The sequence below is a fragment of the Camelina sativa genome, chromosome 16, assembly GCF_030686135.1.
Source record: "Camelina sativa cultivar CO46 ecotype springtype chromosome 16, ASM3068613v1".
Lineage (NCBI taxonomy): Eukaryota > Viridiplantae > Streptophyta > Magnoliopsida > Brassicales > Brassicaceae > Camelina > Camelina sativa.
The window spans coordinates 20,532,745-20,558,200 of NC_141895.1; the positions used below are offsets into that span (position 1 = coordinate 20,532,745).

General features: G+C 35.2%; 5 protein-coding genes, 1 long non-coding RNA gene and 1 pseudogene across 7 annotated transcripts; 4 read left to right on the forward strand and 3 right to left on the reverse strand.

The window, feature by feature from the left end:
• Window positions 1–2,581: 2,581 nt before the first annotated feature.
• On the reverse strand, window positions 2,582–3,814 carry LOC104750916 (uncharacterized protein At4g22758). The gene is made up of 2 exons (XM_010472777.3): window positions 3,025–3,814; window positions 2,582–2,934 (listed from the first exon to the last, which is right to left on the reverse strand). The coding sequence occupies exons 1-2, from the start codon at window positions 3,257–3,259 to the stop codon at window positions 2,747–2,749; spliced, it is 423 nt and encodes a 140-aa protein (XP_010471079.1). The 5' UTR covers window positions 3,260–3,814; the 3' UTR covers window positions 2,582–2,746.
• Window positions 3,815–7,675: 3,861 nt separating this feature from the next.
• Window positions 7,676–8,797, reverse strand: LOC147925778 (uncharacterized). The gene is made up of 3 exons (XR_015585451.1): window positions 8,522–8,797; window positions 8,149–8,375; window positions 7,676–8,062 (listed from the first exon to the last, which is right to left on the reverse strand). It is a non-coding gene; the product is annotated as an uncharacterized LOC147925778 (long non-coding RNA).
• A 1,053-nt stretch (window positions 8,798–9,850) lies between these two features.
• Window positions 9,851–12,076, forward strand: LOC104750918 (protein C2-DOMAIN ABA-RELATED 9-like). Of its 2 annotated transcripts, XM_010472779.3 has the most exons (4): window positions 9,851–10,080; window positions 10,243–10,358; window positions 11,117–11,212; window positions 11,410–12,076. In XM_010472779.3, exons 2-4 carry the CDS (start codon window positions 10,245–10,247, stop codon window positions 11,740–11,742), a joined length of 543 nt encoding a protein of 180 aa, XP_010471081.2. In that variant the 5' UTR covers window positions 9,851–10,080; window positions 10,243–10,244; the 3' UTR covers window positions 11,743–12,076. The 2 variants fall into 2 exon arrangements, with proteins under 2 accessions (XP_010471081.2, XP_010471080.2); XM_010472778.3 differs by lacking the exon at window positions 9,851–10,080 and having other exon boundaries at window positions 10,105–10,358.
• Window positions 12,077–12,391: 315 nt separating this feature from the next.
• LOC104750919 (protein C2-DOMAIN ABA-RELATED 6-like) lies at window positions 12,392–15,435 on the forward strand. The gene is made up of 3 exons (XM_010472780.3): window positions 12,392–12,704; window positions 14,725–14,820; window positions 14,930–15,435. The coding sequence occupies exons 1-3, from the start codon at window positions 12,567–12,569 to the stop codon at window positions 15,218–15,220; spliced, it is 525 nt and encodes a 174-aa protein (XP_010471082.1). The 5' UTR covers window positions 12,392–12,566; the 3' UTR covers window positions 15,221–15,435.
• Window positions 13,017–14,531, reverse strand: LOC147925779 (uncharacterized; annotated as a pseudogene).
• On the forward strand, window positions 14,930–16,823 carry LOC104750920 (protein C2-DOMAIN ABA-RELATED 7). The gene is made up of 3 exons (XM_010472782.2): window positions 14,930–15,914; window positions 16,192–16,287; window positions 16,369–16,823. Exons 1-3 carry the CDS (start codon window positions 15,804–15,806, stop codon window positions 16,657–16,659), a joined length of 498 nt encoding a protein of 165 aa, XP_010471084.1. The 5' UTR covers window positions 14,930–15,803; the 3' UTR covers window positions 16,660–16,823.
• A 69-nt stretch (window positions 16,824–16,892) lies between these two features.
• Window positions 16,893–19,832, forward strand: LOC104750921 (uncharacterized). The gene is made up of 8 exons (XM_010472783.3): window positions 16,893–17,743; window positions 17,827–18,090; window positions 18,172–18,481; window positions 18,570–18,776; window positions 18,887–19,086; window positions 19,169–19,281; window positions 19,361–19,504; window positions 19,589–19,832. The coding sequence occupies exons 1-8, from the start codon at window positions 17,210–17,212 to the stop codon at window positions 19,662–19,664; spliced, it is 1,848 nt and encodes a 615-aa protein (XP_010471085.2). The 5' UTR covers window positions 16,893–17,209; the 3' UTR covers window positions 19,665–19,832.
• Window positions 19,833–25,456: the final 5,624 nt, after the last annotated feature.

Consider the following 25,456-nt stretch of genomic DNA (forward strand, 5'->3'; position numbering starts at 1 on the left):
GCTAGTTTGCTACCGTGCATGGTGCATCATACTATTTAACCATACATTATCCACTACCAATCTACCTGAATATACCCAATATTGAAACATGGCTTCATGTTCCAATATGTACACCAAATATTAAGTACTGCATCGGTGTTGTTTTTAACATTAAAACCAGCATTGGCAGTTCACTTACAACAGATGGAGCGAATCTATAGAAATCGTGTCTCCTCTTTTAAGCCAAGTTCTTTACCTGGAGAAATATAGGGTCAACTCACAGTTTTGTTCTGTAGGCTGTAGCTCTCGGTTTTGTTCTGAAAACACTTCATTCTTCAATAAAGACTTGCATGTCACCGTAGGTAATCATCAATAGGACGAAAAAGACAGCATTACATCTACAAATCAAGATCAAGTTAATTTTTTTTTTTACAAAACCATGTGTCATTTTTAACAAAATTTAATTCTATTGTATCACAAACACTGTCATTTTTTTAACTTAAATATAGTAGCCAGATACATGATACATCTAACAACATTTTTTATGGACTTTCTTGAAAACAAAAAAAAAACTGTAGTTTCATTTTTTTTTTTGTTATTATTATCACGCTTTATACATATATATAAGATTTAATATTCATTCTTCGAATTTTATTACATAATTAATTTAATTTTGGATTTTTTTGATAATTCATAAATCCACAAATTTTGAATAAGCTATAAATTTCATTGGAGTAGATTAGATTTTCTATTTTTTTAAAAATTGGAAAATTGTGCCTATGGCTATGGTGGTGGAGAATGGGTGTTGTCCATCTCTATTAGTCAAACAAAGACATTAATATCCATCACTTAAGGTCAACGGAATTAATGGCCAAGTAGCTGAGCCATTGTCCGTTACCACTAAATTACTACTACTTCTGTTACAAATTAATTAAAATTTAATGTATCAGCTAACGTAACGTGATAATAAAAGGAGCATTTTCAGATACATGCACATCTCTGGTTTTTTAAACTAATGAAAGAACCTTTTTTTCTAAGAAATGTCTATCTTACGTTTTTAGCATACATAAGTTTCTATACAACATACTATAAGTTTTACTAAGATGATTTAACCATACTAAAAAACAAACCTCTTAATTAATTATACACTACTTGGTTAACATTATTACATTACTAGCATGAATGACGTTCGAAACTCCTTCTCTTTTCTCACTTTCATCGAACAAAAAACTTTTTGATTGTTTTTGCAAGTATATTTTTTTTTTTTTGTCATGAAGCTGTCTGAAAATCTGAAAAAGCAAACTTAAAGTGAAAAAGCTTATATCTTTCGATTGAATCTACTATCTAGTTTGGTTCAACTGCAAGTCTTCAACTAACTGAACTGAATTACCGAAGTGTGTTCTTTTCAGAGTGAAACTAATGTTTCGCATGAGCTGTAAGTTATGTTCATCTCTTTTTCCTTTTCACCAAAGTAATTTTCATATATTAACTGTGTAAATAAATATTTTGTTTAAATAGAGGCCCATAACTTTTAGTCATTCGGCCCATCAATCTTCTAATGTATTGAAGCTTAAAGCCCATAATAAATCGTAAGTCTATCTACTATAAACTTCTTGTTCTTTTGGCCTTAGCTGACATTAGCTAGTATTTCTGGTGTTCCAAAAAAAAACAAAAGCTAGTATTTCAAGTATCTAAATGCTAACATGATATATAACAAACAATGCAACTACAATATGTTATATACTATTTATTTAGTCAGAAGAAGAAATATTGTTTATGTCCGAGTAAATTGTGTAGGATGATGATTATGTGTAACCGAGAGCGTTGGCCTAAACAATCTACCATGACTCAAACCTTGCCACGATCCAATTCGAACTTAAAAACAAAAAAACAAAAGAGAGATGTTACAAACACGTGGCATTTAGAAAATATCTCATCATCTTTATCATCGTATGTGCATGGTTGGCCATATGCAGTGAGACAAACACACCGTGTTGTGTTGTTTTTTATATTCTTATGGAAGTATGTAGAAACCTCCGCGTTGGGGGATAAGGAAGTGTGGTGTTGGTGTGAGACGTGGAGTATGTGATAAAAACAGCGTGTCGTTTTCTTGATAAGTAAAAAAGAAGAAGAGAAGTGAAGCACGGCAAGGCTGTGTGGAGAAGGCGAAAGAGTACACAAGTTGGTACGGAACTTGTATTAGTTCAGTTTAGTTGTTGTATTTTATATCATTCACTTGTACTTTCTTCTTTTTTTTTCCTTCTTCTGTCGCAAAGTTTCTTTGCCTTTTTTAATCAATTATCAAATCGAATTTTATAACCTTTCGTAATTTTTGGATTCGACAATGACGCCTCCTTCTCCCACTTGACACTTACGACAACTATATACCGTAACAATATTCCTCATCACGGACACAGATATCACTTTTAACCCCTCAGCTCTGTTATTACGAGACAGTAAGTAAACTCACAACGTGTTTCTCGAAACAAATAATACATAACGTACTAAGAAAGTCCACATTCAGACAAATTTCTCAGTTGCACAACTTGCAAAAGGGAATACGAATTAAGAAACCAACTTCAACACTTGAAACAGTGCAAAATAAGAATGTAACGCTTTTATTTCCGATGAATGAAAGAGACGAAACTTTGACAAAAGTTTGGATTCAAAAATCATAAAGCAAAAAACCGAAAAAAAAAAAAGAAACATAATGATAAAAACAAAGATTGGTGTTTTTTGTTTTCATAGTTGAGAAACAAGAGTAATCTTAATGACTTGGGACTTTGAGGTTGAAGGATTTGTTGAGCCAAGCCTTCAAGCTACCACCTTTTCTTGTTCCATTAATGGTAGAGTTAGCTCTTCCATTAGTTTCCTCAACCTTCTTCTCCTCTGGTTTCCTACACAACATAAAGTTCCTCGCACCAAGCGATCCAATTGCATTCCATGTGCTTAAAGCTGTAATCACAAAAAAAACAACATCAGTAAACAAAATTGGAATTTGATAAAGCAAAAAAAGAGACTTTGGGAATTGAGAAATATTAGTACCTTCAGGTCCAACCATAGGACAATAGAGAAGAAAGTCATTAAAATCAGATCCAAGAAGTGGAAGACGACCTTCACGAGCGTAACACTTGAGAGCAGTATCAATAACAGAAGCAACGAGATCTTCCTCATAAGCCACAAACCGGATCGGACCGGCACTACCCAAAACCGTAACGCTAATGAGAATCCTATTCCCTTTTGCGTTTTGGTTCTTCTTCTGCTTGTTGTATAGCAACATCTTTCGAATTCGTTTTTTTTTTCAAAAAGAGATAAGAAAAAAAACAGAGTAAATCCCAGAAAAGTAACAGAATCAAGAAAAAAAGAAAGAAGAAGCCTTTTTTTTGTTTGTTGAGATTAGGGATCTGGGTTACGAAAATCTAAGGAGGAATCGTTATCGTTCACGGGTCGAGACCGAGGCAGCGAAAGTACCAGCCTTCTTTGCAAGATCCGAAAGCGAAAACAGAGGATGCGGACAGAGGAAGGAAAAAGCTCGCCCTTTTGATTGAAAGGGAGAGCGTAAACTTACCACCGTTCGGATTAGGTTCCACCATTCACAAACGATTCACACAAAAGAGAATTTGTTTATTTTAAAAACACGGAGGAGATCTCGAGATTAAGAGCACGGAACAAGAAGAAGATGTTTTTTTTTTATGGTGGTGGGTGAAGCAGAGGGAGGAGATTTGATCTAATAAAAAAGGAGAAAGAATTTGATTTGTGATGATGAGCTAAGAGAGGCGAAGGGATATGTTATGTTATATAAGTAATGTTAGTTAGGGTTAGGGCTTTTTTCGGGAATTTGCGAAATCGGTGTGTTTATTGTTTGTTATGTTACCTTTTTTGTGGTCCTTTTTGGAAACGTGTTGTTTTTTTTTTTACTAACGTGTAAAAGATTTTATATATTTTTGAAAAACTTTAGATAATATTATAGACGAAAATATATGTTTAAGTTTCTACATCAAAAAGAATATTTAAGAGAATCTCTAAAGGAAGAAAAGATCTACTAAATATAAATGTGTTGAAAAACTTCCAAATCATAAAAAGAAAAGGAAACTAACAACAAAACGAGTAATAAATTTGTGATCTGGGAAGAATTAATCAGAAATTTCTATTAAAAAAAAGAAAATGAAGATAAGATCGAATTTAATACTCCATTCCTTTCAAAATATAAGATGTTTTAGTGAAAATATGCATATTAAGAAAAGAGTTACTTTAAAAAATTTAACCAATCATAAACAAGTTTGCATAATATAAAATATAAATTTAATCTAAAAGTTGTATAGAAAGTTGGAAACATCCTATATTATAAAACAAAAATATTTTTCTAATTATCATATATTATGAAACGGAGGGAGTATTAGATAACTAGGAAAAATAATAAGATGAGGACAAGTTAAGAAAATAATATTTTAGATTTCTTATGTAGGTGACCCAAAAAAAAAATATTTCTTGTGTATTGACTTTACCAACATTCACTTAAAAAGATGGATGCATGTGTTACCAAGGATATTAAGTAGTAGTAAAAGATATGGTTCCATAAATGAAAAACGTATTAATTTGACACACACAAAAAAAAAATGAAAAACGTATTAAAGTCGAAATAAAAACGGAGAAGAAACCAATGGATTATAAAACGTTAGGCAAATGGAAAAAGGTCAGACAATCTCTAGCTAAAATAGCTTTACATGATAATGGATAATAATTTGGTCGGATTCGTGGAATTAATTATAGCAGATACGAATGATGGTGTTTCCTTTTTGCTAATATGGCGGTAAATGTGAAAATTGTTACATAACGGTGGTTCATATGCGTTGCTTTTGACGTTTATGGTTTTGCAAGTCATTCGAACTGCATTGTTTTATTAGATTGGCATACACGTTTCACGGATGTATATAAATTGATATGTGAATGATCTCTAGAAAAAAAAAAAAAAAACAAGTGCAAACACAAACGAAATATTCGAGATTTAAGTCGCGGGTGGCTATATAGAGAAGAAGATGATGATGAAGTTGATTTAGATTGGGACTCTTATACATATCGGACTCTCTTCTTTTTGTTCTTTTTTGGGGTAAAATATGAAAGTGATAAAATATAGTAAACGGTCGCTCTCGAAGTTGAGCAACATCAAGTGGAATAAGCGAAAGAGCATCACGTGTCATGCTTTGGACCATTGTCCTGATCCTTGCTGCTTCTAGGTTCCACCGATCCAAACCTTCCCCATATATATTTAAACTTGGGAAGTTACACGTTTTCTACTTTTGAACATCAATACGTTTTAAATATCTTTGAAACCTCATCTCTATAGCATATAATTATACATTTAAAGAGTTTTGAAAATGAACGTTGAGGAGAGTTGTGCTGTGATATTTCTTAGATACACGTAACATCTAACATGGTTAAATAGCACTCTCAACAACTTTCATTTGATTTGTGGCATATAATATACGGACATACCTATAGTATATTGACTTTTTAATTTTAGGGACTACGTTATAATTAACGAGAAGGTCAATTAAATAGTTGGCCACTAAGCATGTTTCATGTATATATGTTCTTCATTATCTTAGGCGTTAATTATCATGTCTTCGAAACTTAGTTGAGTTGGGTGGATTCAAGTAATACAAAGCAGGCAAAGCGTATTATTGTCTAATATGAACGGAAAAAGGGCATCAAAATTAAATATATTTGTATTAATTAAATGGGTTGTCCTTGAAATAAAATGGAGTCAATTTTTTTTTTTTTGTTGCTAACCACAATCTGAAAAAAAACACAACAAAGACATAATTAACTAGGAACGGCGGACGACAAACTCTACAAAGATTTCGAATCTTTTTACATCGAGATCTTAATTACAATATGGACAGTGTAGTTAATCTTCTCAAAAATATGGTTAGTATACTAATAAATTATGTGTAGATACATCATACATGGAATTATTATAAAAACAGAATCAGGTGCAGAGCATCATAATGGGCCATGATCTTGAATGGTGCAGAGCCAAGCTCAGAGTTTTTGGCTAAAGACAGCGAGAGCGCACATGACTGACTGACTGATAGGACCAACGTAGTATATAGAGAGGTCGTAATTAAGTTCAAGAGAAGACAGCTATCAATCTCATCTCATGCATTATGATCTCTCGATCGATCTATATATATCACCTAACTTCTTCTTATGATCAGCTCATCCTCCTTCCTCCATGTCTTATCCATATAGCCGCTCAATTCCTCACTAAACTTGTCCGGTTAACATAATTGTATTAATTTACCGTGTCTGGTACAAATCTATATATATTGAGCAAACATCTTCACATCCTAAATATTGATTACCCTGAATTAACATATGTCGTAGACGTTATGAACGTGCATGTGCTAAATGAATATATATCCCGCGGAGAAACAACCGTGCATAACTCTTTCTGATATATGCACTTATTCATCTCATCAGCTTAGTCTTTGTTAAATTTTAGGTTTGTCATGTCTATATAGTATATATATGATATGATTTTTTTTTTTTTGATAAATCCTATCGGCTGATCCGGTCAGCCAAGGTAGAAACACACGGAAGTGTTTGAGAGTGGATTTCTCCCCAAAAGACCACCACACTGTCTATTCTGAGTTTGGAATGCTTTCTGACTAATGTCAGATAATCAGACCGCCTATAATATATATATATATATATATATATATGATCTTACTCGTATCATTGACATCAAAACTCATTATTCTAGTTAATCCAATTGATTATGCATGTGTTACGTAGTGTTGGTGCATAATAACATTTTATTTTATTTTATACTAACGTCTAGATTAGTCTGGGTTTCAGTTTCAAGTTTTTATTTGGTTAAATAGTTATATATATTCATGTTGTTGTCTTGTTGAGTGTTTTTTTAAATAGTAATGTCTATCTACATCTAATACATTTAAATATAAAAACGTATGTACGTTTAATAGTTGTGTAAGTATATCATCCATGGCCACGAGTCGATCGAAATAACAGTCACGATTCGTCTTTTCCTCGGTCAAAAGACAAGGAGTGGGCATATAGTATATACCTTATCGTAACTAAATAAAACAGGTCATTTAGAAATGGAATAGCATATTCCAAATTAATTTCATCCATAGAAAAACAAAACCTGTAATTAATGTGACAGCTGAGCTGACCGTATTGTTGTATCTTTTGTTTGTTTATGACAATTGACACAACCATAATTCGTATTTCATTTTCAAACGTACGAATAGGAATGCGACAAATATGTAATAATAAGAAACGGCTTCTCTATTAATTATAGACCAGCCACTCTGTGTCTGTTCAATTAGCGACTAGCCAGATTCCTCAATTTGTTCATGTCGTCCATTGATTTCATTTATACGCCAACTCTTCTAGTCTTCTAGATACATTTTTTTTTTGATCAAACAGTCTTCTAGATACATAAAGTAGGTCCATTAAACTTCACATGCCACACGTTCTTTTTACTTGTCTCAGTCTATATCGTACCAATTGCTCCCATATTATACAATATCTTATATTTCTAATTGTCAGTCGCATCTAAGAGTCGCCACTAGTTATTATCAGTTCACCCGATTAGAATCCTGAGTTTTCCAGTCGTTCTCAATTATTTTTCTATGATTTTGATATAGGGAAAAATGCCAAAAAAAACCGAAAGATATTTTTATTTGGACGTTTAATACCCAATGGTTTTGGATTAGAATAAAAATACACCAAATAATAAAAGTGTGTCATTTAAAACTCAATATAATTAGTGTTGTTATTTTCATACCCACAATTTTTCAAACACAATCAAAATTCCAATTTTACCCTAGTTATCTAATTAATTATTAATATAAAAAATTCTCGGTTTTTTGTTAACCATATCAAACCAGAATCAAAACCAAACAAACCTTAATAACGTTGTATCCACAGTGATATTTTAGCAAATTCAAGTTATAAGAGTTGTCCTTTGTGGGATCGGATACGAGCATTATATTAGCTGGAGGTGGGTTCTCATGGGTCCAACAAGAGATAAGCGTCAGTAGGTTACGAGAACCTGTAAATCAGAAACTTAAAACTTGAGACTCTCTCTCTATATCTATGAATTCATCAAGGAAAAGTAACTGTAGAAAAATTTTAAACCAAAGGGGGTGGCTTGAAGAATGATTCCAGTGGAAGAGACCGCTCGAAGGACTTAATCGAAGATGTAGCCCAGATACTGAGAAGACCTGAGTAGCCTAATTTATCCAAAAACCGTTTAATACATGGACCGACCACAAGGATCGAAGCCAGTTGGAATGGGACACTTCTTGATGTCCCAAAATACCTTTGTTACTGCCCCAGGCTGCTTCTCCGCCGCCTTCACCATTCTAATTAATCAAAAAACTAATGATAAATAATCAAATTCAAAACTGGGAAAGCAAAATCAAATTAAAGTTCTTCAATGTAGAACGTAAATCAAACATCAGATAAAGCAATACTCCAAGAGATTGATTGATATGGCTGGATCACTGACCTTGCTTGTTGTCGAACAGGGAAGGAGGGAGAGAGAGACTGAGAGAGAGAGGATTATTGAGACACGATGCTTTGTTTCTTAATCTTCTTAACGGTGGTGATGAAGAGGCGTTGTGGATGAGTGAAAGGAGATGACGCTTTCATACACACCGCCGTGACACGAAGCTCCGGCGTGATAAACGGTGGTGATTCCCATCGACGGAACCGTTTTCATAGCCACAACCGAAGAAGAAGAAGACGGGATTTGTTGTTGTTGCTGGTTTAATTTTGGTTTGATATGGTTAACAGAAAACCGATAATTTTTATATTAATAATTAATTAGATAACCAGGGTAAAATTGGAATTTTGATTGTGTTGGGTATGAAAATAACAATCCTAATTATTTTGGGTTTTAAATGACACATTTTTATTATTTGGTATATTTTTATTTCAATCCAAAATTATTGGGTATTAAACGTCCAAATAAAAATAATTTTGATTTTTTTTGGCATTTTTCTATTTTGATATAAAGCAAAAAAAAGAAATAAAAACATAAGAATCAAAGAAAACTGAGCCACCGAATAATAAATATTAAAAAATTGATCGGTAGTCATATACACAGTTAATTGTCTTTTTGCTACGAAGCTTAGCCTAAAATCTATATATATAAGCAAAGAACGTTTTCTGTTACGTTAGCACATCAAGTATAACCCCTGGTAATCTAGTATTTAAAATTAAAAATAAAATAGCATTATAGTCCACTGATTGAATGTAGAAACACTACGACAAAACAAGTTTCTACAAATACAACAATTAGCACTCTATATATATATATTTCAACATAGAAAAATAATTTGACTTAACTTAGTCAAAATGGTTAATGGTCTATATATATATTTGTAGTATATTATGATAAAAAAGATATACAGTATATCATTATTACATATAGTAGAATTTAGATTATGAATCAGGGTGTTATCGATATAAGATCTCAGCAAACTTATTTTCACTTTATTCTTTGTCATATTTTCAACATATAAGTGTATAACCACTATTAAATGATTAAAACATACAAATTTGATATATATATATATTGTTTATTTTTTGGGGTCAAATTTGATAGTTTTTCTTTTTTTTAAAAAATTAAATTGGTAGACCATTCAAATTCACCTATAGCTTAAGAAACCAATCAATTTATTTGATGATAAATGAAAAATAAAATAAAAATGCATAAACACTGTTTGCCCAAAAGGAAAAAAATAACAAAGACATTGTGATTATTTCGAATCGAACTCATTAGCGATCTAAACCATAAACATATATAAAGTATAGGGACTATAAAAGCAAAAATAACAAAGGGAAAGAAGAAGAGAAGAGTAATATTATTATTTACGTTGAAACGAAACAAACAGACACAGGGAAGAGAACTCTAAAGAAAGTAAAGGAGCAGCGATGAGATCGGGGGTTGTCCGTAAACAACGGATACAACTGTTGTTCGATGTTTGTTTGTTTTTGGAACTCCGCGTTGATTCAGCGTTCTGGATATTTCTCCCTTCTTCATTATCCAAATCGTTTTCCAAAGTATAAATTTTCATCAAAACCCCTCGCTTATTTTTGGTTAAATTCAGGCCAAACAAAGGGTTTCACAGAGAAATTTCTGTGTTTTTCTTCGATATTATCATTCAGAAAGAAAAAAAAAAAAGTTACAATTTTTATTTTTTAAAGTCTCTTCCCTTTTTTCAGCAATGGAAGATAAACCATTAGGGATTCTGAGGGTTCATGTGAAAAGAGGGATTAATCTTGCCATTCGTGATGCCACCACCAGTGATCCTTATGTTGTTATCACATTGGCTAATCAGGTTTGTTTGTTTCTTTGTTTATGCCGTTTTTGATGAGTTTTAATGTGAGAAAGGAGTGTGTCCTGTTTTTGTGAGATTTCAAATCGAATTCGTAGATTGTAGGACTTATTATAGTCACATGGAGGGACTTATTAATCCACACATGTAAATGTTTTGGTGGCCACCATGTGATAAAGAATCTCAATTTGATCTTTGCTTTGTGTCTTGTTTGCTAAAAAACAAAACTTTCCGAAACATCATCCTATGCATTACATTTGTCATGTTCTGAAATTACAAATTCTGGTGAGCACATAATTTTGTTGAAGGGCCAAACGTTGTTAAACCGAGGAGGATTTTAATCTGTTTTGTGATTGAAACATGTGTAGCCGACTAGTCTCTCATTGCAAAATCTTGTTGAAAGGTCATTAGTTTTCTTGGAAAATGGCAGATGTGTAATCTCAATGCTTAATCTTGGTGAAGGGTCATCTCCCCAAAGCTAGCAAATTAGACATGTAGTTACATAATCTTGTTGAAGGGTCAGCTTTCAAAACTTTCTTTCAGGGTCATGAGTGGGAAGTTAATGATATCAAAATTGAGATATGTTATCTGAGTTTTTAGAGAGTTGAAAAGGGACATGATTGACTTAGCCTAGATGATTTTGTGTTTCTATGTTTTTATTTTGTCAAACCCTCTTTATCATTATTTGTACTATGTAAACCTTTTGTTTCTGTATTTGTTTTGTCATATCTTCTTGACCTGTTTTTGTCTTGTTCCTTCAGAAACTGAAGACGCGTGTGATTAATAATAACTGTAATCCAGTGTGGAACGAACAACTCACACTTTCCATCAAAGATGTGAATGATCCAATCCGTTTGGTAAGCCATCCTTTCTATCAAAATTGTCTCACACAACAGTTAAATCTACGTACAGGCTGTTTTTTTTTTGGTGTAGACTCCATTGCATACCTAAGCTATTAGCTTTACGTTGTTGATGCATTTCTTTTAGAATATCATTCCCCCCTAAAAGAAATGTTCCATTTTTTTTGGCTCATTGCTATGTCCTGTCTATGCAGACGGTGTTTGATAAAGACAGATTCTCGGGAGATGACAAAATGGGTGATGGAGAAATAGACTTAAAGCCGTTCCTAGAAGCGCATCAGATGGAGTTAGATTTCCAGAAGCTTCCCAATGGTTGTGCAATCAAGAGGATCCGTCCAGGCAGGACCAACTGTTTGGCTGAAGAGAGCAGCATCACTTGGAGCAATGGGAAAATCAAACAAGAGATGATTCTTAGACTAAAGAATGTCGAATGTGGAGAAGTAGAGATCATGCTCGAGTGGACAGATGGTCCAGGCTGCAAGGGTCTTGGGCGCGAATGTATGTCAAAAATGCCTCAGTATCTTTAACTTGTGTACATCTCTTTATTGCTCGTTGTGATGTGAATGCGAGCATTGGTTCTCTGAGGATCGAAGAAGACACCATGGATGCCAACAAAACGATTGGACTAAGATTGCAGAAATGTTGAAACAGAGACCCTGAAGATGTGATGGTACTTTTTTTTTTTTTTTTCTTCTGTTCATGGAAAGACGAGTTTGTCTTTTATCTCATCAGATATGAAACTACAAAAGAAGGCTCTGCTTAAGTCTTTAGTTGTACATGTCGAATATATAACTCAACCCTTACATATATTGTATCTATTTCTACTAATGATGAAATAAAGCAAACCCTGAATTTCTAGAACGTCTAACGTCTTCAAGTTCTTTTCGTTGGTTTTGGTAACATTAGAATTAGCTAATCCATACCCAATCAAGGCTTTGTTTTGTTGGGTCGTGATATTTGTAGTATGTACTCAAAAATATATATTGTTTTTTTTTTTGTGAAATGTAATGATGATGTATGTTGTACAATGTCAATGTCAGAAAAAAAAAGAGGATGTAGAAGATATTTTGTTTCCAATAGAATGTACAACATGTTGGTGTGAGTGACGCGTAGATGATCATTAAAGTGAGTAAAGCAGGGAACATTTAAAGAAACTGGAAAGAGACCTTTTGAGTTACTACGACTATATTGGTTGATCTTTCTTTTTATTTTTTTCTTTTTTTTTGTGTCTTTTAATAAATCAATATAAGTGGCCTCGTTGAATTCGAGCCGGTGGTTGATTGTTTATAAGTGAATAAGAAAAAAGTAGAAGAGACAGGTGTGCTTTGCTCTTCATAATTTCACAAGAGAAATGGAGAAAACAGAGGAAGTGGTTGGGATGAAGGAGCTTGTAGGGCTTGTGAGAATCCGAGTGAAGAGAGGGATCAATCTTGCTCGCCGGGACGCTCTAAGCAGTGACCCTTTTGTCGTCATAACCATGGGTGCACAGGTCTTACCTCCCTCTCTCTCTTTTTCTGATCCTAATCTGATTTTGTTCTTTTTCATGTTTTTTTTTTTTTTTTTTTTTTTGTTAAAAAGCTTTCAATTAAAATGCATAAAAAGTAATACAGGGATATGATTTGTAAATCATATAGTTTTTGAAAGTAAAGCAATGGGAGATTATACAATGAAGCATATTCTAAAAGGAGAAAGATAGAACTAGTGGGAACTGGAAAGTTAATCCTCTAGCTATTTTCTGGATTGATCATCTTCGACCACCACGGCCACCACGACCACGCTTGCCTCGTCCTCTGACCGTAATCTATTGATCTTGGAGTTTCTGGGTAGGTTTGATTGTCCTTCCTCCTCGGGTACGTTGAGAGGATTCATCACCCATCTCATAACCATAATCTCCAACATCGAAGTTAGTAAGTTGATTACTTCCTACGATATTTTCCTGTACAAACTCATTTTGCAAGGAACTTGAACAAGGTATTGAAAATGGGACAGATACCATTGGAGAAGATGACAATACAACTTCAGTGTTGATGGGAATGGGGTTGCATAAGGCAGTGGTGATGGTAGTAGCTTCAAATGTAGTAGTAGTATGCCCAGCCACAAAGGCTGGTGAGGGTGTGCAGACTGTAGTCTCACCAAGTGCAGCTTCAACTGAGTGAGTAGGAGAGACATAAGTGCAGGCAGAAACAGAACATGCACCTAGCACTACAACAGCTGCTTGAGAGAGGAGAAGACATCTAGTTTCTTTGTGGCCTACAAACCCACATTTACTATATTTTGATGGAAGCCAAGAATACTCCACATCCACTATAGAGACATTGCCTCTTTTGTCCTCGACAGCAACTCTATCTGGAAATCCTTTTTCTAGCTCAACTTCAACCATGAGCTTAGCCACTCCCATTAGAGACGGATCCAACCTTGGTTTATCAGTAGCTATAGGTTCACCTAAACCTGAAGCTATCCAACTGATTCCCAGTGCGAGTAAAGACGACTAGGGATTTTTTTTAGCGTAACCCAGACCGGCACAGATGTGATCTCTGGCAGAGCTAATGTATCAGCAGAAGTCCATGGAGCAACGAACATGATGCAATCATCAATGTGCCATACACCATGCTGTAAAACCCAGGCTCTAGTTGGTGCATCCGGAATATGAAACAAATAAGAGGATCCCCCAAGTTTTCGTGAAAATTTTTTACACTTTTTCCCCCAAATTCTATTAGCCACTGCATTGATGAGACCTCCAGATGGTGTAAGGCAACGATTAAACTGACCTATCACATATTATTGTTGATTCTCAAGCCCTCTCAACAAGACATGATTTGGAATGTGTACCTTGGGGGTGCCATCTTCCATGTAAGTTGGTGTTGTTGTTCGATGGAGATTTCGGATGGAAGGGTCCATCTTTGCTGCCCATGGAAATCGTAGTTGTCCATCCTCTTTAATCGCTGGAGGAAGGATGTCTAAAGCCGGTTCAGATTTGCCTCTTTCTATTAGAATTAGAGTTTCGTGACGGTAAGGCACAGCTTCTGAGATGATCTTAGGTGGTTTTGCCCATGCTCCAATAGTGGGAACAAAAGGAGTAGAGACAAGAGCTGTCAGAGACGGAGAAAAGTGATGCAAGGTTTGAGTTACATCTTCCGTCGCAATAGGAGAGTTCAAAGCGACGGAGCTCTGACGAGAATCAGTGGCAACAAAATCCATCAAGTCAAAGAGGAGAGACTAGATAGCTCACCGGAGAAGAGATTACCGGAATCAGTCAGTGACGACTACACGACGGCGGCGTAGTCGTTGAAGTGAATTGAGATTTGCTTTAGGTTTTTCGCTTTCGAGAGAGAAATTTGGGGCCCACCAACAGGGTTAAGGTTGTTGGAGAAATGGTTTTCTTTTTTCTTTTTCATGTTCCTATCTCTGTTCTTGAGATATATAGCTTTAGTATCTGATTTTGAGGTTTTGTATAGAGTGAAAGAAATAGAAATGGGCTTTGATCTTAAGATCTTTGAATTTTGATACAGAAGCTCAAGTCTTTTACTGTGAAAAACAACTGCAACCCAGAGTGGAACGAGGAACTGAACCTTGCGATTGAAAATCCCAAGGAGCCTGTAAATATGGTGAGTACTACAACTCGAAACCAATTGGCAATAAGTGGTTTGATTGATCGATCATAACAGTTGTTGTGAAATTCTAATAGTCGTTTTTTGTTTTCTATATGAGTAAAAGATGGTGTATGACAAAGATACATTCACAGCCGACGACAAGATGGGAGATGCGGAGATAGATATCAAACCGTTCCTAGAGGTTCACAAACGAGGTTTGCTAGAACTTCCAGATGGTAAAGAGCTCAATAGAATTGCTCCCACCAAAGAGAACTGCTTGTCTGAAGAAAGCAGAATCGTCTCTGATGAAGGCAAGATTGTTCAGAACATGATTCTTGTGTTGAGGAATGTTGAATGTGGCAAGGTCGAGATTCAGCTTGAGTGGATTAAAAATCCAGGTGGTTGTGGACTCTGAAATAGAGATATGAAGTTTGTTTATGATTCTCTATCTCCCTCTCTGTAATAAATAAATAAAAAAAATCTCAGTTCGTTTTGGCTTTCAGACAAAGTTACAATAAGTAGAACAGAGTACTTACTCTGCTTTGTAATTGAATGATTTTGGTTTTAGATCTAACCGAAACCGTTTTGGTTTCCCGCGAGTTTTAATTTTATTTTGGTGTTTGTTAAACATGTGAAGGTTTGCAATTTTTTTTTGTTTTGTTTAGTTGACTTATATAGTTTTCTCCATTACTAGAAAAAAAAAAAGGAAGAAAGATCTAGAGGATATTATTACCAAAGAGAATCCAAAAAGATGTTCGTGAGAGTAACGCGTAGAATAGAATAATCAGGAAACAAACACCTGGAAAAAATAATTATAGTACTAAATATTATTAGATGGTCTCGGTCTTTCGTCTATTGATAAGCCAATTTAAGTGGACTCGTTGAATTTGAGCCGATAATATTTTCTGAAAGAATAAGAAAAAGTAGAAGAGACAGAGAGCCTACGAGAGACATCGATCAAAAACGTCAGAAGAAAAAAAACAGAGGAAGAGGTTGAGATGGAGGGCCTTGTAGGGCTTCTAAGAATCCGAGTGAAGAGAGGGATCAATCTCGCTCGTCGAGACTCTTTAAGCAGCGACCCTTTTGTCCTCATAACCATGGGATCACAGGTCTTTCTTTTTCTCTCTTTCATTCTAATCTGATTTGGTCTTCTAGGTTTCTTGATTTTATTTTCTTGTTTATAGAAAGGATCAACTTTGAAGATTTTAATTTCTAGGTCGAAACCAATAACAAGAAAGTACTAATTTCATGCAGAAATGAAAAAAAAAAAAAATAGATAGTTTTTATTATCTGATTTTGATAGATTAAAACGATTTGAAGAGATTTGATCATAGTATGCTTTTATATTGCATATGTACTCTAATTGAGTTCTTTGAATTGCACCAGAAGCTGAAGTCGCGTACTGTAGAAAACAACTGTAACCCTGAGTGGAACGAGGAATTGACCCTTGCGATCAAACACCCTGATGAACCTGTGAATCTGGTGAGTACTACTATTCGTCATTTCCAACTCAAAACCAATTGGCAATAAGTAACAACTAACAACTCGTTGTGTTTTTGACAGACAGTGTATGACAAAGATACATTCACATCGCACGACAAGATGGGAGAGGCGAAGATAGACATCAAACCTTTTCTAGAGGTTCACAAAATGGGTTTGCAAGAATTACCAGATGGAACAGAGATCAAGAGAGTTGTTCCCACCAGAGACAACTGCTTGTCTGAAGCGAGCAGTATCGTTTCCAATAATGGCAAGATCGTTCAGGACATGATTCTTCTGTTGAGGAATGTGGAATGCGGCGAGGTCGAGATTCAGATTGAATGGATTCAAATTCCAGGTAGTAGGGGACTCTGAAACAGAGATCATCTTTATGGTTATATCTGTGTGTGTGTGTTTGTAATAAAAGCTAAGATGTAGAAAAAAATCTCAGTTTTGTCTTGGCTTTCAGACAAAGTTACAATAAGCAGAACAGAGTATTTACTCTGTTTTGTAAATGAAATATTTGGTTTTAGATTAAACAGATTTGATTTTCCCGTTGAGTTTTTCCTCAGCACATAAAATAGAATATGCTGTTATTGTCTGCAGATGAAGAAAAAGACAAAGAAAAATCTAATAAACTTGGAAGTTTGTTTGCTGAATTTTATTTTTATATTTTTTTCTTTGGTTTTGTTAAAAACATGTGAATTTGCAGAGATATTCAAACGTAAGGTTATGGTTAAATCTTAGTTAAGAATCTTATCCATCTCCAAATCCCAAATTTGAAAAAAACACTTCTAACACAAATACAAACAAGATTGCAAATATCTATAGCTTTGGAAATTATATTTGCTTTCTTTCTTTTGGATCTCTGCGTTTCAAGTCCTAAAACTTAGAACTCTGTTTCAAATTTACTTTCACAAAAGCTATGGCGTCGAGTTCAACATCATCTTTAATGGCTTCTAAAACTGTAATCTCGAAAACAGCTCTGTTTTTCTCTTCACCGGGGATAGTCAAACGGAGTTTCTTGTCATTCACACCAGCTTCTCCATCGGTTAAGCCTTTAAGAACAAGATCTTCAAATGCCACTAAGTTCGATGAAGTAACGAGCAGTCTCGGCGAAGATATGGACCAGATTCGACGGTTGCAAAATGGTTCTGATGTGAGAGGAGTCGCATTGGAAGGAGAGAAAGGCAGAACGGTTGACCTAACGCCTGCAGCCGTTGAAGCAATCGCTGAGAGCTTTGGAGAATGGGTTGCAGCAACTGAGGGTAACGGTAATGGTGTCATCAAGGTTTCTCTCGGACGGGATCCACGTGTTTCCGGTGGGAAGCTAAGTACAGCCATTTTCGCCGGGTTAGGTCGTGCAGGCTGTTTAGCTTTTGACATGGGTTTAGCCACTACTCCAGCTTGCTTCATGAGCACGTTACTGTCTCCATTCGAATACGACGCTTCAATTATGGTAACGCATTTCCAACCTTAAAGAGTTCAACTCTAAATCAATTGGTAATGAATGGATTCAAATGTGTGATTGTGATTTTGAAGATGACGGCTTCTCATTTGCCGTATACAAGAAATGGACTCAAGTTCTTTACCAAGAGAGGAGGCTTAACGTCTCCGGAAGTGGAGAAGATATGCGATTTAGCTGCGCGGAAGTACGCTACAAGGCAGACTAAAGTCTCTACACTGATCAAAACTCGACCAAAGCAAGTTGATTTCATGAGCGCTTACTCTAAGCATCTTATAGAAATCATTAAAGAGAGAATCAATCACCCTGAACACTACGACACTCCTCTCAAAGGGTTTCAGGCAAGAGTCTAGCTTTATGCTCTCTTGTCTCAAAAAAAATTGGACGAATTATAATAAAGTTTTTTGGTTTTTGTATGTTAGATAGTTGTGAATGCGGGTAATGGGTCAGGAGGGTTCTTTACTTGGGACGTTCTAGACAAGTTAGGAGCCGATACATTTGGTTCGCTTTATCTAAATCCAGACGGGATGTTCCCAAATCACATTCCTAATCCGGAAAACAAAATCGCAATGTCACACACCCGAGCCGCGGTTCTTGAGAACTCAGCGGATCTCGGGGTTGTGTTTGACACGGATGTTGACAGGAGTGGAGTAGTGGATAACAAAGGAAATCCTATAAACGGAGACAAGCTCATTGCTCTTATGTCAGCTATTGTGCTTAAAGAACATCCAGGTGGATTAAACTAATGATGTTTGTTAATACTTATCTTTGATTGATTGAACAATGTGACTTATAATATAGTGTTTAAGTATGGCTATAGGAAGTACAGTAGTAACAGACGCAAGAACGAGTATGGGGCTAACTAAGTTTATAACTGAGCGAGGAGGGAGGCATTGTTTGTACAGAGTAGGGTATAGAAACGTGATTGACAAGGGAGTAGAGCTGAACAAAGATGGCATCGAGACTCATCTCATGATGGAGACTTCAGGGCATGGTGCTGTTAAGGAGAATCACTTCTTGGACGATGGTTAGTTTACTACTCTTTTGTTCCTATTTGGTGAATGAGTGATAATATGTTCATCATGACCTTAATTGTTATGTTTGTTTCTTTAGTTAATACATTGGGACACATTGTAGGTGCATACATGGTGGTGAAGATCATTATCGAAATGGTGAGAATGAGACTAGCCGGATCAAATGAAGGTATCGGTAGTCTGATTGAAAATCTTGAAGAGCCATTAGAAGCAGTTGAGCTGCGGTTAAATATTTTGTCAGAGCCAAGAGATGCCAAAGCAAAAGGCATTGAAGCCGTTGCGACATTCAGAGAATACATCGAGGTATTATAACTATATCGTTTGGTTATGGTTGTAGTTGTAGACTTAAGAATTATAATTGTGGAACAAATACAATGGCTATTAGGAAGGAAAGCTTAAAGGGTGGGAACTGGACTCCTGTGGGGATTGTTGGGTGAGTGAAGGTTGTTTGGTGGACTCAAATGATCATCCATCTACAATTGATGCTCACATGTATAGGTATTTAATGTGCTCAGAGATTCTTTTATATAATATGATAGTAAATACTTATTATTCAATTAATAATTGAGAAATTCAGGGCAAGAGTTAGTGATGAAGAGAGTGGGGAAGAGTATGGTTGGGTGCATATGAGGCAGAGTATTCATAACCCTAACATAGCTGTTAATATGCAATCAATGCTTTCTGGTGGATGTCTTTCCATGACGAGAGTCTTCAGAGACCAGTAACGTTTCTTTCATCTTTAAATTCTAACAATTATGAAAAGATATGGTTATAAGTAACATATATGTGGTTTTTGGTTGATCAGGTTTCTTGAAGCTAGTGGGATTGCTAGATTCTTGGATATAAGTGACTTCGACAATTACATCGGACGTCAATCTTGAAGGCCCTTTAGTCAAAATGCAAAATTTGTAACTAAATAACCACAACATGAACCGCTACGTATTGTTTCTTTTAGTTAATGCAAACTATGTAAATAAAGTTTATACTTTCTCTAATGATGTTTATAAGTTTTTACACATTTTAAGAAAACAATGATTACTGAGTTTAAATATTTTTTTTTCTTTGACTAAAGAGATATTATTTAATTTTAAACCAATAACAATTCAAAATTTTAAATATTTTTAATGATTACTTTTTGAAGTTTACAAAACATCAATCTTTGAAGGACAAAAAAATATCCCAAAACATCAATCTTTCTGAAACAGAAAGAGTATATCTTTTGGTGTAAGGCTGACACAGTTGGCTGTCGAAGAACGTCGTGGTAATGTTTGGGAATGATTATCACGTTTTGTCCTTTCGATTATAATGTCTAACCTAAAACTTTCTTCAACAAAATAAAAGAAATCCGTAGATATGATACATTGATTCAGCCATAGTTTTTTTCGGGTAAGTTTGTGCAAAAATTTCCGGTTCTATAGTCTTCTAGAACTTCGTTTATAGCAAGTTGTTCATGAATCCTTTTTTTTTCATGGCCGTTGTGACCAAAATGTTACAACCTGTCAGAGACATTGAAATAATTATTAGCTATAAAATTTTGATTGGAGAGAGTACACTTAAGAATCTTTGAAATACCTTATAGGCTATAGCTCTTTACCTTACAACCAAATTACCTTCTAGCTTCAGCGATTTTTCAGTAATTTTTTTTTAAGGCTTATTCAAAAAACCTTCAAAAATGTACTTTTACCAAAAAAACCCTTCAAAAATGTAGCAGAGGAAACAGAGCAGTAACTTTTTTACTTATTATTATATTCACTAGAATAGTACCCACGCTACACCGCATGATTAATTTTTAATTTTATTTTAGTTAAATTTTTTTGTGTTTTTTTTTCCGATTTCATAATATAATATATGTTGTTGGAAATCAAATTTCATAAGTTCTTGATAATTTTAATAGTAATTTTGTTTTTTTTTGTTATTATAATTTATATCATCTTAGGATACTTGAGTTTTTGATTTCATAAATTAAATTTTTGAATATATTTATAATTTTATTATCTTAAGAAATAAGTTTAGAGACTTCAAACCCTTAGTTATTGATTGGTTTCTCATTTACAAACCCTCTTGAACAAATAGAATTCATGATGCTTTGGTACATAATTTTAGGCTATTTTTTGCTTTAAAACTAATGTGATACTATCATACAAAACATTTGTAAAATATGATATTAATGATGATGGAAATATAAATGAGATTATAATGATGGAGATCATTTCTTTTTTACAATCGAACACAATTTTTGGTATTTATTTTAGATAATTTTAGTATACTTCAATATTGATGTGCAGTCCAATTAATATTACTTTTGATATCAATGATCTTCAGTCACACTTAATCAGATAAATCAAATTGAATAAATCCCTAACTCCACCAAATCTCGAATAAGATAGTATAAACGACAACGAAGAAGAAGAAATCGAGCGTCGTTTCTTTCTTTAATTTTGTCCACGTAAGAGTAAAAAAAGCTGATGTGTATTAATTATTTTAATTTAATTGGGTATTCATTTTTACTGATGTGTTAGTCTCTGCTTCAATATAAAAGTTGAAGTGTCATGCTCTGGTGAAAAACATACAACTTTTATTGTATTGATTGATTAAAGCAATAATTTCCTCAGTATCCTCATCCATTGTTAAAACTTAAAAACATAGACTTTTCTATAATAGGTTTTGTTCAGTGTTGTGGTCCAATACTGTGATATGAAAATTGTGTTTCTTTTAGGTTTTGTGAACGTAAGATAATAATTATAGAACTGTGATTCTAACGTCTAAAAGAAATTATGGTATGTCTAATTAACTAACTAATGGTGCTGGTTAGTGGTTTAAAAGCTCACCTTATAAATTGAAAAGATCAAAGTTTACATCTTTCTATTTTTTACGTAACTGTTCACATATTCCAACTATATGTATATATATATTTATTATTTTTAAATGAAAGATTTGAGAAAAAATTAGTACATAATATAAAACATTTGTTTTTGAACTTCAAAAGTTTACATATGATTTGGAAGCATATATATGACTATTTTATAACAGAACATCACACACCTCTCTCTCTAACTGAGTTTGATTCCCTATTATAAATATGTTATCAAATTACTACTAATAATTTACTATTATGTAAAAAACACTAATAATTTGTGTAAAAAGGTGTATTGATGTGTGCTTACTTAAGCATCACGATTGGGTCCAAAAAACTACTGAAAAATAATTTTATTTAGTGAGAAAATTGTTTTTTTTGTTTTAATTAGAAAAACTGTGGTGTTAAAAATATAGGATGAAGTGTATTAATAAAATGTTTTAATTGGAAGGAAAAGAAACTGATGTGTCACCTCTACAATTCACCAAAATACTGATGTGTCTGGTGAAAAACCTTCAAATTTTATTGTATTGATTGGTTAACTATTTTTTTTTTTTCATATCATAATATCCAACAATTATTTAGAATTGGTCTTCCATTAATAATGCACTATCTTTTACTTTCTGTTAACTCAACAACTCTTCAATCATTTATGAATCACTATTTGGCAAGATTGATTAATCGATGTGCACTATGCTATGCAATCAACTTAGGATGTTTAAAACGATCGAATACTGATGCAAGTCATACTCTAGTGCTTTGTTTGCCAACCTATACGCCACCTCGTTGGAGGTCATGGGACTGAATTCTATATCTCGATTAAAGCCTCCTATTGAGTCTTCAATCATTTGAACGAGTCCTATGCAGCCAAGAACAACACATTTAAGAAGCCTCAGGTCATTATTACACTTTGTAGTTTATTCCAAGCTCTTAATTAATCTCTGTGATCAAACTAGAAGGTTGGAAGGGGATTGTTTTTTTTTTTTTTTTTTGAATAAATGTTAAATTATATTCAAAAGAGGAAAAAGAAAAAACGTTTTACATGGCTTTTGTGATACTTTTCAGAAAGAAATACAATTAGAAACTGGTGCAAATAATAGCCTCACAGGAGTCTAACAGCAAACCAGGGCTGAAGAAGGTATCCTCCACCGATTGGTGAGGAGGCGATTCCGAACATTCTGATCGATCAGCTTGACGAGCTTTACATCCGGAACTGGAGTTTCTCCATGTCGTCGTGTGTTTCGCTCTCTCCACAAGGAATGGATCGTGTTCTGCAAAGTGTATCCCAAAAGGAACTTTGTTGTCTTATCTAACGAGTTTCCCAGTAGTAAGAAGATAACATCCGAATAGGTTGATACGTATTTGTCTCTGAGAAGACCTTCAGCTAGCTGTTTCCACACCTTTTGAGAATAAGGGCATGAGAAGAATAAATGCTCTCTTGTTTCCAGCGGGTGTCGACAGAAGACACAACTCACATTGGTGTTTGCATTCCAAGCCTGTATTCTCTCCCCTGTTGAGACTCTGTTTTTCACCACCAACCAGGTGATTAAAGCAAATTTCGGTGTCGCAAAGGGAAACCAGATGGCTTTGTGACTCTCCATCACTGGTTGTGCTTCACGGATTTGGAATTTGCTGCGAAAATTGTCATTCTTCCCTTTCCAGAGTACCACATCTTGTTCTCCCTGAACACGCAAAGTTTGACATTTTCGTATTTCCTCTTCCACAAGATTTAGCAAAGGTTGCCTGTGAAACCTTCTTCTGGTACTATCCATCGCATCAGCCACCGTACAATTTAGTGGGATTCCAAGATCGATAGGACCCCTATCAGAAAGTTTGTCGTATAAGCAGCCTAGAGGGCTCCAGACGTCAAACCAGAAGGAGGTAGAACTTCCATTCCGCACCTCAACCCGATGGAATTGCTTTGCTAAGTTTCTATATTTAAGAAATTTCCTCCAAATCCAAGAACCTGAGTATGCATGTCCTTTTTCCGACCACAGTGAACCAGTGCGAATGAGATGTCGCTTAACCCAGTTCACCCATAAGGAATCTTTTGCAGAGAGTAACCTCCATATCAGCTTGAGCATACTAACTTTGTTTGCCTCCTCTATGGAGCGGAGGCCTAAACCACCTTCACTTTTTGGCAAGCAAACATCTGACCAGGTAACCTTAACCTTTTTTGAGTTCAAAGACGGACCTGACCACAAAAACGCGGAGCATAGCCTGTCGACTTCTGCAATACACCCTTTAGGTAATCGAAATGCAGAGAGCCAGAAATTTATAGTGCTGAAGAGGACAGAGCGAATGAGTTGCAGTCTCCTTTCGAAGGAGAGAGACCGTGCAGTTCATGAGCTGATTTGTGAACGAATTTTCTCCGTGAGAGGAAGGAAATCCTCTGCAGACATTCTCTTTGTTAAGAGGGGAAGACCAAGGTATGGGACTGGTAAAAGGCCAGAAGCGAATGGGAACTGCTGGAGAATCTCTGCTCGATTATCTAGAGCAATACCAGCCGTATAGATAGTAGACTTCTCAATGCTAATTTTCAACCGAGAGTGTATGGCAAAATCATCAAAAACGTTCAAAGCACCCTCAACAGAGCTCTTTTGTCCATCGAGAAAGATCATCAAATCGTCAGCAAAACACAAATGAGTGAGTTTCAGTGACTTACAATTCGGGTGATAAATGAATTTAGCATCCTTTGCAGCCTTATCCAACTTGCTTGAGAGGACATTCATGCATATGACAAAAAGGTATGGACTAAGAGAACAGCCCTGGCGAAGCTCTCTTTTGCTACCAAAATAGCCTGCAAGCTCGCCATTAACCTGGACTGAGAATGAAGCCGTCGTTACACAGATCTTGATCCAGTGGATAAATTTTTCCGGGAAATCCATAGCTTGCAGTGTGTTGAGAAGGAAGCCCCACTGAACCGAGTCGAAAGCTTTGGAAATGTCTATTTTCATAGCACACCTTGGAGAGATGTCATCCTTGTGGTAATCTTTGACAATTTCAGTTGCCAAGAGAAGATTTTCCATGAGGAGTCTATCCTTGACAAATGCAGATTGATTTGGAGAGATGAACTTTGGTAGTAAGGGCTTGAGTCGGTTCGCTAGAATCTTTGAAATTATCTTGTACAACACATTACAACACGAGGTTGGCCGGTAATCTCTCATTACTTGTGCTTTCTTCTTCTTGGGAATGAGAGCTAGAATGGTGGAATTAACTCCTTTCGGTAGAAACCCTGTTTGGAAGAAGGATTGAATAGTAGTTACACAATCCTCCCCTACTACTGACCATGATTCTTTGAAAAACTCCACATTAAATCCATCAGGACCGGGAGATTTATTTACCGGCATAGCAAATAACACTTTCTTAATCTCCTCTTTTGTCACCTCTTTCGTCAGAGAGAACTTGTCCTGCTCTTCACATTTAAACTGCAGAATATCTGCAAGCTCCTCACAAGTCCATTCTTCGTAGTCAGTAGGAGAGAAAGAGAGGAATTCCCTGAAATATTTTTCTGCTTCTACCTTGATTTGATCCTGCGTACTAGCAACACTCCCATCGTCCCGCTGAATCTCCTTAATGCTATTTCGAATTTCTCGAAGTTTTGCAGAAGCATAGAATGCCTTATTATTATGATCCCCAATCTTTAGCCAGTGAAGTTTTGCCTTTTGCTGGAGATAGCGTTCTTCTATGTCGGATAGAGATCGCCATTTAGCAAAGGCTTCCGCTTCCTCACGCACCGCTAGTGAAGAAGGATTAGCCATTGTTGCCTGTTGCAAGTCACAGAGACGAGCGTAAGCCGCTTTGGTTCGTTTGGTGATG